Here is a 15,568-nt window from a genome sequence, read left to right as displayed (position 1 = left end):
AGCTACGTGGCAGTGGAACTTCCACGGGTGAAGTTCCAATCTCCAGATGTTTGGGGAAACTCCACCTACCAGGTTTCTGCCTGCTGTTCAACTGTTAGGCACAGAGCGCCAGGCGTGATGGAACCAAGTAGTGTTTCAACTATTAAAACTACCATGCGTCCTGTTGGGGCCATCTGGTTACGTAGAGCAGGGGTTCCCAGATGTCGTTGCACTAGCACCCCCATTATCTCCAGTGGCGAAAGGCCGCTGTGGTTGGCCATTGTAGTCCAACATTTAGGAACCCCAGCTTTTAGAAATATGCTTCAGTTCTATTTCCTTTGTGGAAGGCTTGACCCCACTTAACATTTGTCTAAATGTTCTTATCTGTATCATACAGATACACAGGGATTTTATGAGGCTTAATTAATATTTGCAAAGCTTATTCACTGCCAGGATTGGGAGCTAAGCCTCTAACAATACTATGTGGATTACTGGAGTGTACCTACATCTGTGCCGGACTAGTTTGGGAGAGGCACTAAACTTACTATTTTGGCACCTCCTTTTCATTGTCCTCCATTCCAGAGCACTGAGGGTAGACAGCCTGGAGCTGGAGAAAACCTGAATGTGTGTTGCTTCAATATTTCCTACTCTTGTGCTGCTTGAGGACAAAGCATGGGAAATGCAGAGAAAGTGCAGATAGGGAAACTGGTTGTCTATATATTCTGAGCCCCCCGCCTCCGAGTATGCTGTTAAATATCATTAGCTACTGCTATCTTCAAACAGGAAAATAAAATGACTCAAACGGAATGTACTTTGGCAGACATATTTACGTTAGCTTTTTAAAAATATATTTATTTTGTGTTTACTTTTGAAATACAACAGTGTTTTGATGACCTGTGCTTTTCTTATTGCATTTGATTCAGCTAGGCCAAGAGATGATGATCTTTTAACCTATGGCTTTCCCTGCTGCAGATTCAATGTTTTTCAAAGATGCATACCTGAACTAGATATTATAGGATGAGGTCATTCACACAATTAAAAAAAAAAGTGTTCTACTCAGGTTTGGGAGCTATGTATGCTTCCAGTTTTCGGTTGTGTGGAAGTAAAGTAGGAGGAAAACCTGGTTAGAAGTGATTGTGTAGAAGCAAGGTAGGAGGAAAAACCACCCAGGTTTTCCTCCTTCCTTGCTTCCACACAAGTGAAAACTGGGAGCACACAGCTCCCAAACCCAGGTAGAACACAGTTTTTGATTGTGTGAATGACCTTGATGTATTTTAAGGAGCAGTTTGTTCCCTGTTTGTTAAACAAGAATAAAGGTTAGGAAAGAATGCATATCTAATTGAAAGGAGTTAATAATAAATTTGAGAATAGTTCAGAGAAGAAGCAGTAAACAAGTTGTTCTTGATGACCAGTTTTGTATTAAGTGGGAATATGAATGCTGACTGTATCACTAAGATGATTTTCTGTATAGTCATGCAATTTTTTAGGATAGAAGAAGGGCAGTTTCAGAAAGATATCAGGACACCTCAAGTCTGGCTTTTGGGGACAGCTTCTGAGTATAAGCTGTAGCTAAGATCTAGAAGCATCAAAGGGAATAACAATATATCAGAAGCAGAAAACCTTCCAGGGAGGTGGTTGGACCCTTAGATGATGAGAGTTTGAAAGGGATTATTAAGGAGGATAAGGAGATTGCAGAGAAACTGAATGAGTTCTTTGCATCTGTCTTCACGGCAGAGGATACTAACCATATACCCGCTCCGTAACTGAGCTTCTCAGGCTTGGAGGCTGAAGGACTGGGGCAGTTTGAGGTGATGAGAGAGGATGTTTTAAACTGTTTTGAAACACTAAGAATTAATAAATCACCAGGGTCAGATGGCATCTACCCAAGAGTTCTGAAGGAACTCAAATGTGAAATTGCTGATCTCCTAGCAAAAATATGTAACCTGTCCTTACAATCAGGCTCTGTACTAGGGGACTGGAAAGTAGCTAATGTAATTCTGGTTTTCTAAAAGGGATCCAGGGGGATCTGGGAAACTACATGCTTAATTTAGCTTAATTTCTGTCCTGGGTAAATTAATAGAAAGCACAGAATTGTTAGATATGTAGAAGAACAGGCCTTGCTGAAGGAGAACCCGCATGGCTTCTGCAAGGGGATAACCTTGCCTCAGTAACCTTTTGGAATTCTTTGAGAGTGTCAACAGACATGTGGATACAGGTGATCCAGTAGACATAGTATACTTGGACTTCCGAAAAGCTTTAGACAGAGTTCCCCACCAAAAACTCTTGAGTAAACATAGCAATCACGGGATAAGGGGACAGGTTTGTGTGTGGATCAGTAACTGGTTGAAGGACAGGAAACAGAGTAGGAAAAAATGGACAGTTTTCACAATGGAGGTAGGTAGGAAGTGGGGTCCCTCAGGGATCAGTAATGGGACCAGTGCTCTTTAACTTGTTCATAAATTATCTAGAAGTTGGGGTAAGCAGCAAAGTGTCCAAATTTGCAGATGATACCAAACTCTTTCAGGTAGTGAAATCCAAAACAGATTGTGAGGAGCTCCAAAAGGATCTCTCCAAACCGGGTGAGTGGGCGTCAAAATGGCAAATGCGGTTCAGTGTAAGCAAATGTAAAGTGATGCATTTGGGGGCAAAAAAACCCAACTTTGTGTATGCATTGATGGAGTCTGAGCTGTTGGTGACTGACCAGGAGAGAGATCTTGGGGTCATGGTGGACAGCTCGTTGAGTGTCAGCTCAGTGCGCAGCTGTTGTGAAAAAGACAAATTCCATGCTAGGGATCATTAGGAAGGGGGTTGAAAATAAAAATGCTAATATTATAATGCCCTTATGCAAATCTATGGTGTGGCCACATTTGAAGTACTGCATACAGTTCTGGTCACCATATCTTAAGAAGGGCATTATAGAACTGGAGAATGTGTAGAAGAGGGCAACTGAGATGATCAGTGGGGTCTGGAGCATCTTTCTTGGGAGGCAAGACTACAGCATCTGAGGCTCTTTAGTTTGGAAAAGAGATGACTATGGGGAGACATGATAGAGGTGTGTAAAATTATGCATGGAGTATAAAGAGTGGACAGAGAGGCATCTTTCTCCCTCTCTCATAACAGCAGAACCAGGGGTCATCCCATGAAACCGAAGGCCAGGAAATGTACGACCAACAAATGAAAGTACTTTTTCACACAGTGCATAATGAATCTATGGAATTATCTGCCATGGGATGTGGTGATGGCCACTAGCTTGGATGGCTTTAAAAGGGGCTTAGACAAATTCACGGAGGACAGGCCTATCACTGGCTACTAGTCTGGTGGCTATAGGCCACCTCCAGCCTCAGAGGCAAGATGCCTCTCAATACCAGATGCAGGGAAGCAGCAGCAGGAGAGAGGGCATTAGTGGGGCAGTGAGAAGGAGAAAACAAGACCTGAAAGGCAGCTGTATCTGTTTTCCATGCCCAGTTCTGGTGGTAATCACCTTGTGTACATGAAACTTGTCTTTTTCTTTTCCTCCTTGCAGGGCATTTACAAAGGTATTCACTTTTGGCCCCACATTTCGTGCTGACAATTCTCAAAGTCGCAGGCACCTGGCAGAGTTTTATATGGTGGAAGCAGAGCTATCTTTTGTTGAAAGCCTTCAGGATCTCATGCAGGTAAGGCCTCACTTTGGGGAGAAAGGTGAGTGGAGTTGGTTGTAGTGCGACATAGTTCTAATGGTTGGCAGGTTTTAGACACATGATTTGACACGAACTGAACTCATTTGTTTACAGTCAACGACCAAATAAACACTACAGCAAAGAGCAATACAGTACAATACAATAACATAAGTAAAAATTTAAAAACCAGTTTGCAGACACCTTATTTTACATGCCTCAGAGCAAAAGCAAGCAATCCTATGGGTAACTTCTTCATGCCTATCTCCTAAAAAGTAAACAATAAAATGTTCCTCAGACCAATCCAAATGTTTCTTTTGATGGGGGGCAATCTGAATGAAATGGGCAATATCATAGAAGGGGCAGTTAAACAAAGTATGTGTTAATGTTTCCACCTCAGCAGCTCCACATGGGTGATTTGACACCAGTTGCCTGTCCCTAAGCCTGATAGGGTTCACGGAGCATTTGAGATAATCTGTTGCTTCCATTTACCTCCTGGAATGTGCAAAAAAAAAAGGGGGGGGAGTGGGATATGGGTTGCCACCAGGTATTCTTATAGGGGCTGCAACATTTAATCCATTAGATTAGGGGATTCCAACCTAGGGTCCCCAGCTGTTGGACTACAACTGCTATTATTAAGAGAAACTTAAGTATGTAACTTAAGTATGTAACTTAAGTATGTAGTACACCGTTCTGGGCTCCTTGGAGGAAGAGCGGGATATAAATGTAAAAATAAAAAAAATAAATAATTATCCCCAGCCACACTGACTAAAGGCCATTGTGGCTGGCGGTGGGAGTTGTAGCCCAACAGCATCTGGGGACCCAAGTTTGGGAACCCTTGGGTTAGATTAATCAATTAAAACTGGTATTTTCAAATGTCTTTAAAAGGTGATTTTTAAATTGAACCTCTGATTAATTTGGCAACAATATTTTTTTTAAAATAAGCTCGTATGATTTTTAATATGAGTATTAAAGTCCCAGGATGCCCCCGAGGCCAGGAGGCTTGTTGGAGCTTCCCAGTTGGGGGTCTACTTATGTGTTGCTGCAGCGCAGAGGCACACTACAGTGGCACACAATCAGTAAAACAGGGTTAGCAGAGTGTGCGCTCTGCTAACCTCGTTTTAGGGGAAGGGTTCTTAAGGTGGGCTAGTCACTGTTGAACTACTGGGCTCGCTCGCGAGCCCAGTGGTTCTCATGATGGGGGGAAACTGGGCTGGGCTCCCTTAGCTCAGTTTCCCCCCATTGTGAGAATAGCCTCACTGTGTGCTTCTACAGTGTTTCGTTTTCAAGGCAGGGTTGCAAAATGCATTGCAAATTGCAGTTCAAAACTTGTGTGCACTCTGTGAGTGCAGCTTGTTCTGGCCATAGGAAACAATGGGGAAATTTGAAACACCCCATTGTTCCCTATGGGTATCTCCTAGGGACGCCAAAGTGGGTTGTGTGGTAGGGCATGATGGGTGCTACCTACCACCCAACCCACAAAAGAAATGGGAAAGCAGGCAATTTTTAACAATTTTTTAAAACTTTCCCCAGAACCCCCATAGGATCTTATGGAGGTTTGTGAGAAAGGTTAAAGATCTGTGTGGTTTGTTTTTGTTTGTTTGTTTGTTTTTAATTAGCACCCATCATGCCCTACCACCCGACCCACTTTGGTGTCCCTAGGAGCTACCCATGGGGAACGATAGGGTGTTTTGAGTTTCCCCATTGTTTCCTATGGCTGAAGCACTCAAAACATTTCAAGTTTTATTTCAGTTAAACAACTGATTTGACCACTTTTGGCAAAATGTTTTGCTTTGTGTGTATTAGAGCCCCACTGTGGCATCTGCATTTTGCTACAGAACACTTCAGGCATTATAACTATGAGCTGGCAACTGACATTTCAACTGGTAGATTCCAGTGCATACAACTTTCTCCAGCTCTACTTAGCTATGCAATTAGCAAGCCATAAGGGAATCCCTCTTCTCCTGCCTCTCTCTTGCATCACCTTATCGTCCATCTTTTCCTCTCCCTTCACCTTCTCCATGCCTGACACATGCACTATGTAAAATGAGGCTTCATCACAAGAAGAGCAACACAATACAAGTCGTGAACTCTTAAATGAGTGTTCAGTCTTTGTCATTATTAGCCTTTAATTTTTTTAAGTGCTGAAAACTGCTCTAACAAGCAAAAATGGAAACACCAGCTTGCAGTAGTTTTGCTCAGGCAGAAGCTACGTCATGCAGTGCAAAACTTCCTCTTTCTAGGAAACGAAAGCGTCTATTTGGGTTTCCAGACTGCTTGCGCCAGCGCATCTTTGCCATGAACCCCAGCTATTAAGCTCCCACAGCATGTAACAGAACAGCATTCTGTGGGTGGCACGAGATTGAGTGGGGATGGGAAATCATGATAACAAAATCTCCAGGCCCCAAATGAACTGTGCTTTAGCAAACTCCAAAACAGACATATTTTTCATCCTGTGCACAGAGTTTGTTTGTTTTTAAACTGCATCCCTTGAAGTTCTTAAGCCAGGTCAAACCTAAGGGAGCCAGTGTGATGTAGGGGTTAGACTAGGAGAGGAGAGGCCCGAGTTCAAATCTCTGCTCAGCCCTGAAACTTCTCCCAGCCTAACTGACCGCGCAGGGTGGTTGTTGTGATAAAGAGTGAGCTCCTTAAAGGAAGTGTGGATTCAAAATATAATGAACGATAATAATAACTAAAACCTGGAGTCTGCTCAGGTCCTTTAGGGTAGAGGTTCTCAAACTTGAGTCTTCAGATATTTTTGGACTACAACTCCTATCATCCCCAGCCAATGGGTATTGTGGCTGGGAATGATGGGAGTTGTAGGCCAACAACATCTGGGGACCCAAATTTGCAGGGAACCCCTGCCTTGGGAGTTTCCAATGTGGCCTGCTATGACCCTGTCAACCTATATGTTTCCTGATAAGAACAGCCCTGCTGGATCAGGCCCAAGGCCCATCTAGTCCACATTCTTGATTCACACAGTAGCCCACCAGATGCTGCTGGAAGCCTACAGGCAGGAGTTGAGGGCATGCCCTCTCTCCTGCTGTTACGCCCCTGCAACTGGTACTCAGAGGCATCCTGCCTTTGAGGCTGGAGGTGGCCTACAGCCCTCCAACTAGTAGCCATTGATAGACCTCTCCTCCATGAAGTTATCCAAACCCCTCTTAAAGAGGTTGTTGGCTGTCACCACATCTTGTGGCAGAGAATTCCACAAGTTGATTATGCGTTGTGTGAAAAAATACCTCCATTTGTTGGTCCTAAATTTCATGGCAATCAATTTCATGGGATAACCCCTGGTTCTAGTGTTATGTGAGAGAGGTGTTAAAGCCTGATGTTAAAGCCTAGGACCAGGTTATCTCAAGAACTGTTGCATCCCATATGAGCCAGCGTGGGGTAGTGGTTAGAGTGCTGGACTAGGACCTCAGAGACCAAGTCCCTGTTCAGCTTCAAAACTCACTGGTTGTCTCTGGGCCAGTCACGTATCTTTCAGCCTAACCTACTTCCCAGGGTTGTTGTGAGGATAAACATAGCCATGTACTCCGCTCCGGGTGCTTGGAGGAAGAGTTGGGATATAAATGTACAACTAAATACATTTGAAACAGAATCCTAATATCATCTTCAGGGGCCCTGCTCTCTCCACCCCCACCCCCGACCATCAGAAAATAGTTTGGCTTTATTTCCAAGCCAAGCCAAACTCACAAATCAGCTGCCCCCACTAAAGGGAATGGAGCAGTGGGAGAGATCCCTGTTGAACCAGCTCAGAAAGTAAATTGTGGGATTGGGATTAAGGAACTAGATAGGTGGGAAGGGATGTGGCAGTGGGCTCAGAGGAGAATTCTTTTCCAGCCTGAATTAAAATCCCAACCAGAAAAGAATGTGGGGTCCTAATGCTTGCCTTGTATTTGTGGCAAGCATTTCAAGCCTTGGTGACATCACTTGTCCAGACTGTGGGAAGATTTGGCAAGAGTTTGAGAGGGCAAGTTGCCTGAACACCCTAAGGTCTAACGCAGGAGGCTTTTCCTCTAAGATCTTCCACTTGGGCCTTTCAGAGGCCCCAGAAGCATGATCAGGGGAGATCAAGAACCAGACAGACTTCTTCACCTCTCTGCTATCCAGCTACCTGACACCCCTCTGGCATCAGTCAGATTACTGTCAGGCAACCCCATTGCTGGCTTATCTACTGTGGTAGCTACAGTGAATATTGATGAAGACAATATTGATTTGCATGTTGCTGTGACACTTAATGGCGCAGCAGGGAAGTATTGTTGTTATTATTATTTAATATATTTTTATACCACCCAAAACTTATGTCTCTGGGAGGTTTACAACAAAATAAGAACAGAAAAAGTAAAACATTAGTTAAAAACAAAAAGTTTAAAACATTACAACAATTTAAATATTTTAAACAATATTTTAAAACAGCATTAAAACCATTAAAACAATATTAATTAAAAGCCTGTGTGAACAGATTCATCTTCAAAGACTTTTTAAAAGCTGTCAGAGATGGGGAGGCTCTTATTTCACTAGGGAACGCATTCCAAAGCCTCGGGGCAGCAACAGAGAAGCCCGTCCCTGAGTAGCCACTAGACGAGCCGGTGGCAACTGCAGATGGACCTCTCCTGATGATCTCGCTGGGTGGTGGGGTTCATGGCGAAGAAAACGTTCTCTTAAATACCCAGGGCCCAAACATTTTAGGGCCTTATAGCTTATAACCAACACTTTGTATTTTGTCCGGAAACATATCGGCAGCCAGTATGGGAGTAATATGGTCTCTCCGAAGTGACCCAGAGACCAACCTGGCTGCCGCATTCTGGACCAACTGTAGTTTCCGTACTACATACAAGGGCAGCCCCACATAGAGCACATTGCAGTAATCTAGTCTGGAGGTTACCAGCAGATGTACCACTGTTTTGAAGTTGTTCATCTCAAGAAACAGATGCAGCTGGTGTATCAGCCGAAGCAGATAGAAGGCACTTCTAGTACTTGCCTAGGGAGCAAGGGGTTGCTAGTTTGAATCCCTGCTGGTATGTTACCCAGACTATGGGAAACACCTATATCGGGCAGCAGCAATACAGGAAGGTGCTGAAAGGCATCATCTCATACTGCACAGGAGATGGCAATAGTAAACCCCTCTTGTATTCTGCCAAAGACAACCACAGGGCTCTGTGGTCACCAGGAGTCGACACCGACTTGACGGCACAAATTTCCTTTACTTTATGACACTTTACCAAATAACAACAGAGAGCTCCCTGGCCCAAGGCACTTTCCATCTAAAATGTGGCAAAAGGGGTCCAAGGAAGAGATGGAGATTCAAAGCTGCCTTAGTCAGTCCTTTGTTCTACCTAGCCCAGTGCAGTTTGCAGTGGCTGGCAGCAGCTCTTCAGGGTCTTGGGTGGAGATCGCACCTGTTACCTGCTACTTCATCCTTTTGACTGGGTGTAGAAGAGACTGAACTTGGAATCTTCCACATGCAAATTAGGTGCTCTACCGTTGAAAGTAAGCAAATGAAGAATAGCTCTGCATTTAATGCTCTTAATTGGAACTGCTTGGGCCTCTGATTTTCTTATAACAGTTTTAAGCTTGTTAACTTCTCTGAGTGCCTTGTAAAGGTCGATGGAAAGGTGGGGTATAAAAATCTTAAATGAAGCAACCACAACAAAGAATGCAACAGTTTAGTTGCATGTACTTAAGGCTTTGTTTCATCAGAACTCAAAGAGGTTGCACCAAAATCTGTTGTTGAGTTTGTCTAGCCATCTAGGGAAATGGGGCTGTGCTGCCACACCAGAGGAGCTGGTCAGGGGAGAAGAGGTGGTCTTCTGGGCAGGGTCCACCTTGGTTTGCATTTGGATGGGAGACTACATGTGAGTGCTGCAATATATTCCCTTGGAGGTGGGGCCATAGCTCAGTGGAAGAGCATCTGCATGCAGAAGATCCCAAGTTCCCTCCCTGGCAGCATCTCCAAGATTAGACTGAGAGAGACTCCTGTCTGAAACCTTGGAGGAGCTGCTGCCAGTCTGTGTAGGCAATGCTGGGCTAGATGGACCAGTGGTCTGACTCGATACAAGGCTCCTTCTTATGTTCCTAGCTCTGCTCAGTCCCTTCCACTGCTTTTCTGGCTTTTATTGGGGCTGGGGGCCTGTATCTGTATTGTTCTGGCCTGTTTGTTTGTTTGTTTATTGTTAAATTTATATACCTAATTTCATTAAAAACAATCCCAAGGCAGTTTATACAGAATATTAAAAACAAGATTATAAAAATTACACAATTAAAATATTAAGTTAAAATATAAAACAAATCTGATTAAAGATTTAAAATACAAGCATAAAAAACAGTACAAAATACAAAGAAGCAGCAGCAGAGACAATCCTATAAAAGCCTGAGTAAAAAGCCAAGATTTAACACGCTTTCTAAAAACTGTGATGGAGACCGAGAAGCAAATAGCCACCGGGAGAGCATTCCAGAGTCTGGGGGCAGCAACGGAGAAGGCCCTGTCCTGCGTGCACGACAGCCGAGCCTCCCTCGTTGTTGGCACCCGGAGCAGAGTCCCCTCAGATGATCTCGTCAAGCAAGCAGCAACCCTTGGGAGCAGGCAGTCCCTAAGGTATCCCGGGCCCAAACCCAGCTCAAACCTGTCTTTGGTGGCAAAACAGGTCCATAGACCTGCACAGTTTCGCCAACAGGCAGACTTCTGAGGAATGTCAGACTGCTAGCTGTTTTGACAAGCTCTAACTGTAGCATGTTGTAGAGTGAAGCAAAGCAAATACCTTTTAAATTTCATCATTGCTAGCGCTAGCTAGGTAGGCCAGCTTATGTTAAGCTCTGTGCCAGGAAGCCAACCTTTGAGCCCAAAAGTAAACTTTGAGCGTGAAAATGTTTGCCTAAGGCCTTGCCTAATCTCGGGATTCTGAGTGTGTTAAAAAAAGGCTTAGAAGATAGGTCTGTCATTAAAGCCCTATTTGAATGTTATGTTCAGTACCCGTGCAGTGAATGTGCCATGTTCACAGGTAGGGTTATTCACACATTATGATGAAAGGGAGAACAGCACACATCCTGTCTCTACCATGCATTTGAGGGGACCTAAATGCAAGTTCACTTTTAAAATGAACACAGGTGCAGTCATTCACACACAGACATGTACCTGTGTACAGACATCTGAATGCAGGTACAACATAAGGTCTGGATTGGGCTTCAGTCACAATAGAGCTTTAACCTGATTGCACAACATCTACTCATTTAATTCTATGGGTATTAGTCATTTCTCATCCATTTGCTTGAATCAGCATATTGCTTGAACCATCACTCTGAAGCAAGAGGCATATTTTCCCTGTTTTTAAATGATGCCCGGAAGTGTTGTCGTCTTAGAAGCATTCCTTTCTTGGGCGGAGTGGGGGAGGGAGAGGGAAGGGGAGTGCATCTTTTAACCTGGTTCTTGCTATCTACGGTTTTTATAAATGTTTGTACTTTTAAATTTTAATGTGTTTTAATATATTGTGATTTTATCTGTTTTTATGAATTTTAAATGTTTTATCTTTTATATTATGTTTTAAGATGTACACCACCTAGAGATTTCTATATTGGGTGGTATAGAAATTCAATACATAAATTAATAATTCATGGTCACCTTATGAATCAACTAGACCAGGGTTTCTTAACTTTGGGCCCCCAGATATTGTTGGACTACAACTCCCAGAACCCCAGACATGGCCTTTGTGGCTGGGGATTCTGGGAGTTGTAGTCCAACAACATCTGGGGGCCCAAGGGTAAGAAACCCTGGACTAGACATTTCTAACTCAGTTAACCTAATGCTGAATGCCATTGCGGAAAGGGATGATGGGAGTTGTAGTCCAACATCTGGGGACCCACATTTGAGAACCTCTGACCTAAAGCTTCACACATTATGTTCACTACTCACATGAGTGTACAGTGTACACAGGTACAAATCTGTACACAGGTACAGCCATTCACACATTATGTTGACAGCAGTACACTTCCCATCTGTACCATGCATTTGAGAGGCCTGCACCCAGGTTCACTTTTAATATGAACAGGAGTACAATCATTCACACAAACACTTGAACCGCATAACTTTTGAATGGGGTTCTAATGAATCTAACATTGCAGCCTTAGCCATGAAAAGCTAAAGGCGCATCCATCACTCAAGGTAGGGCACCTCTAGGGATATACTTGGGGTTACAATGGAACATAGCTATTTGGAGCACTCATGGCCTGAGAGCATGTTTCTGAGCACTGCTGAAGACAGAATACTGAATTAAAGGGATCCCTGGATCTGATCCAGCAAGACTTTTCTTATGTTATAAAGTGTGCAAAATGAAGAGTGAGCTGTACTGGAGGATCCTCCAAAGCCTGAGCATTTTCCAGAGCTAATGGAATGTGTTTCCATTGAAGCAGACAGTGAGATCCTTCACACAATCAAAAGCTGTGTTCTGCCTGGGTTTGGGAGCTGTGTGTGCTCCCAATTTTTGGTTGTATGGAAGCAAGGTAGGAGGAAAGGCTATCTAGGTTTCTTCTTACCTTGCTTCCCCACACAACCAAAAATTGGGAGCACACACAGCTCCCAAACCTGGGTAGAACACAGTTTTCGCTTGTGTGATCAACCTCATAGGGTGGCTGGGAGAAGCAAGGAGGTTGTTCCTGCAGTGGGCTCTTCCACTTGTATTCTGCATTTTCAAATATTAAAAAAGATAATAAAATCTTTAGTGAGTAGCACCAGTATTGTTTGGACAGAGCTTAAGTTGGAGCACTTTACAAGCAAGACTGACATCCAGGTTAATGCTGCACTAGTACAAGCATCTTGCACGTGTGCAACCAGTGGCATGCCTCCTGCTGTGAAACCTCTTCCTCAGTCCATCTATGTTGCAAGGAATGACACAAAGCTAACCACGATCCTTGTTGCAGAAGCAGACCGAGAATACAAGAGATTGTGCAGCGTTGACCATCCACTCAGGTGTACAACCTTCTTGTATATGTGCATCTTTGTGCACTGCACTAGTGCAGCATTAGCCTGGATGCCAGCCTGTGGTCGCTCCCTGGTGAGGAAGCACATAAGAGACCAAACTCCAGTCTGGCAATTAGGAGCACCCTTGAACGCTCCCTCCTACCCTCTCATGTGCAGATGTCCTCCTCTGCCTCCTGGCTTTTGCTAACCAAACCTTGCAGTGATTGTCAAACTGGTTCACTCCTTGCCTTCAAATTACACTTGAAAACTACAGTTTGGTGTAGCTTTGAAAACCCTAATTAGGGATGTGCACAAACCTGTTTGGAGCCGAAGTTGCCAGAGTTGGCTTTTTTTAAGCCAAAATTTGAGTTACAGCCCATTTGACCCACGAGTATACCCCTTAGGAACATAGGAACCTGCCATATACTGAGTCAGACCATTGGTCTATCTAGTTCAGTATTGTCTTCACAGACTGGCAGCGGCTTCTCCAAGGTTGCAGGCAGGAATCTCTCTCAGCCCTATCTTGGAGAAGCCAGGGAGGGAACTTGGAACCTTCTGCTCTTCCCAGAGCGGCTCCATCCCCCTAAGGGGAATATCTTTCAGTGCTCATATATCAAGTCTACCATTCAGATGCAACCAGGGCAGACTCTGCTTAGCTATGGGGACAAGTCATGCTTGCTACCACAAGACCAGCTCTCCTCCCCTTAGGTTCTGGCAACCACAGGTTCAAACACCGGGGGGGGGGGAGGAGTGTTCGAAGTTCAAGGTCGAGGGGTGGGTGCCGCTTTAAGGGCAGGGGAAGGTGCACTTACCCCTCCCACTGCTTCCCCCCCACCAGCACTCATTGCCGTTAAAAAGCCTCCGGGGCGGCAACATACCTCCCTGCCACCCATTCCCTCTCCTCAGCCAGAAGTGGCTGGAAGTACCGGGCACACGCGCGCCCAGGACTTCCGGCCGAGGAAGGAGAAGGGGCAGCAGGGAGGTATGCTGCCGCCCCGGAGGCTTTTTAATGGCAACGAGAACTGGGGTAGGGGGAGCGGCGGGGGGGAGTGCACCTTCCCCCGCCCTTAAAGCAGCAGCACCACCACCCTGACTTTGAACCACCCTGCCGCAGTTCCGTGCACATCCCTAACCCTAGTTTGAAGATTGATGCAAATCATATTTTGGCACCTGAGACATCACTCCAAACTCTGGTAGTTAAAGAAGGAAAATGGAAAAGGGAACCCGCTGCTGAGAAAGAAAAGGTGAGCTACCAATTCAGATCACCCTTCTTTCCAACTCTCTCTCATTGCAAACTATAAAAAAAGAAATACTCCTTTTGAGAAATTATTTTTGTCAACCACTTTCTAGAGATTACCTCTCCAGTACAACAGCCTGAGTGGATTAATAAAAACTAAAAAGCTTGAAAACGAGCAACTGTCCACTTTAAAGAGTCTGAATGTTGAAGAGATGTGTACATGACCCTCCATGCATTCATTTTGAAAGTCAACTCGGGTACCGGATCACTAAAATTCATGATATAGATAGGATGATTGCTGCTGTACCTGTGTTCAACATGTGAACAGATCTGTGTATAGATCTGTGCTGTGTACATTGCACACTCATTGTGCATAATGTGTTGTTAAGGCTTTTCTTGTAGGTGTCTTTGAATATGTGGGTTTACCCACTGGAAGTATTTCATATTTTCAAATGTTGTGATCATATTGGCTTAAGAAATGGGGTACTGATAAGAAAGCATTATGGGGAGGAGAGCTAGCCTTGTGGTAGCAAGCATGAATTTGCTAAGCAGGGCCTGTTTGGGCTTACATTTGGATGGGAAACTACATGTGAGGTCCCAAGTTCACTCCCTGGCATCTCCAGGTAGGGCTAGGAAAGACTCTTGCCTGTTTTTCCCAGGCAGTGAGAGCTGTTGCCAGTCAGTGTAGTAACCCATCTTGCATGGTGGTGGTTGTTATTATCCTTAGAAGATAGTCTTGCATAAAGTGCTCTAACCTCTCCAAAGAACTAAATAAGTGCTACGGGCATGATCACTTCAAGCCACCTTCAGCTCACAGGAGGGAATAAATGTCAGTTAATAACAATTATAGCTTTAGATACATCAGTACAGTCTTGTCTCCTTTTTCACCCTTTTGCTTAGGTTATGGAGGATCTTTTCAAGAAAGTGACCAACACAGTGCTGTCCAAATGTTCTCATGATGTGGAACTTTTTCATAAGCATGTAGCCCCTGGCCAAGAGGTAAGAAAGATAAGCATTTCTACCACATTTTATAGACATATCTGCAAAGACGATGATATTTCTCCAGGTACAAAAGCTATTCCCCGGCATTCTATCACACTCTAGTGTGAACAAGAGAACCCAGGATGGGTATGCAGATGAAGGGGTGGAGCTGTGAAGATAAGCAGGCCTGATTCTCAATGGTTGGAGCCATCAGGCTAGGAAGCAGGTTTAGTTCCAACCCGAATAGTGTTTTCAAGAGTGTACTTTATTTTCTCTCATGTAACGTAATGGTTGCCTGCTCCGCAGCCCTGACACCGGGTGGCCTGTTCCCCATCTTGTTGGGGGCAGTGCACAATATGACTTTCACAGCGCAAGGAGATGCACTGCACTCCTCAGGGATCCTTATGATATGGAAGCCCTGCTTCTGAAGCTGTTATTAAGGTTCCTGAACTGTTATGGCTGCCTCTAGAGAACCCAGGGGAATGTAGTTTTGTAACAGCTTTGTATATGATGGTGCACTAGCCCCATTATTAAGGTTGATTTACATGTACAGAGGACATCTTCCTAACTTACCTGACCAGCTTAGCTGTAGAACAGTCAGCCTATTGAGATGGTAAGATTTCTTTCCTTAAAAGTGACTCTCAGCCAGAAGCAAGATGGAAGTAAAACATCCCTGAAGATTGCAGAATTCTGCATCTAGTGCTTGTGCAGAGCGTTGAATACACACAATCTGTGAATCTCAGTTTTCAAGTTTTTATT

At 44.3% G+C, this 15,568-nt stretch overlaps 1 protein-coding gene across 5 annotated transcripts in view; it reads left to right on the top strand.

Moving 5' to 3' along the window:
• NARS2 (asparaginyl-tRNA synthetase 2, mitochondrial) overlaps positions 1–15,568 on the top strand; it is a 65,725-nt gene that overhangs the window by 32,121 nt on the left and 18,036 nt on the right. For all 5 annotated transcript variants that reach the window (XM_053304683.1, XM_053304684.1, XM_053304685.1 and 2 more), the window contains 2 exons: positions 3,503–3,635; positions 14,729–14,827. In XM_053304683.1, coding sequence (XP_053160658.1) covers positions 3,503–3,635; positions 14,729–14,827 — 232 coding nt within the window. The remainder of the gene's footprint in view (positions 1–3,502; positions 3,636–14,728; positions 14,828–15,568) is intronic.

Source organism: Hemicordylus capensis, chromosome 3 (assembly GCF_027244095.1).
Source record: "Hemicordylus capensis ecotype Gifberg chromosome 3, rHemCap1.1.pri, whole genome shotgun sequence".
Lineage (NCBI taxonomy): Eukaryota > Metazoa > Chordata > Lepidosauria > Squamata > Cordylidae > Hemicordylus > Hemicordylus capensis.
The sequence above is the reverse complement of the archived record's forward strand: the minus strand, read 5'-3'. Positions and strand labels throughout refer to the sequence as shown.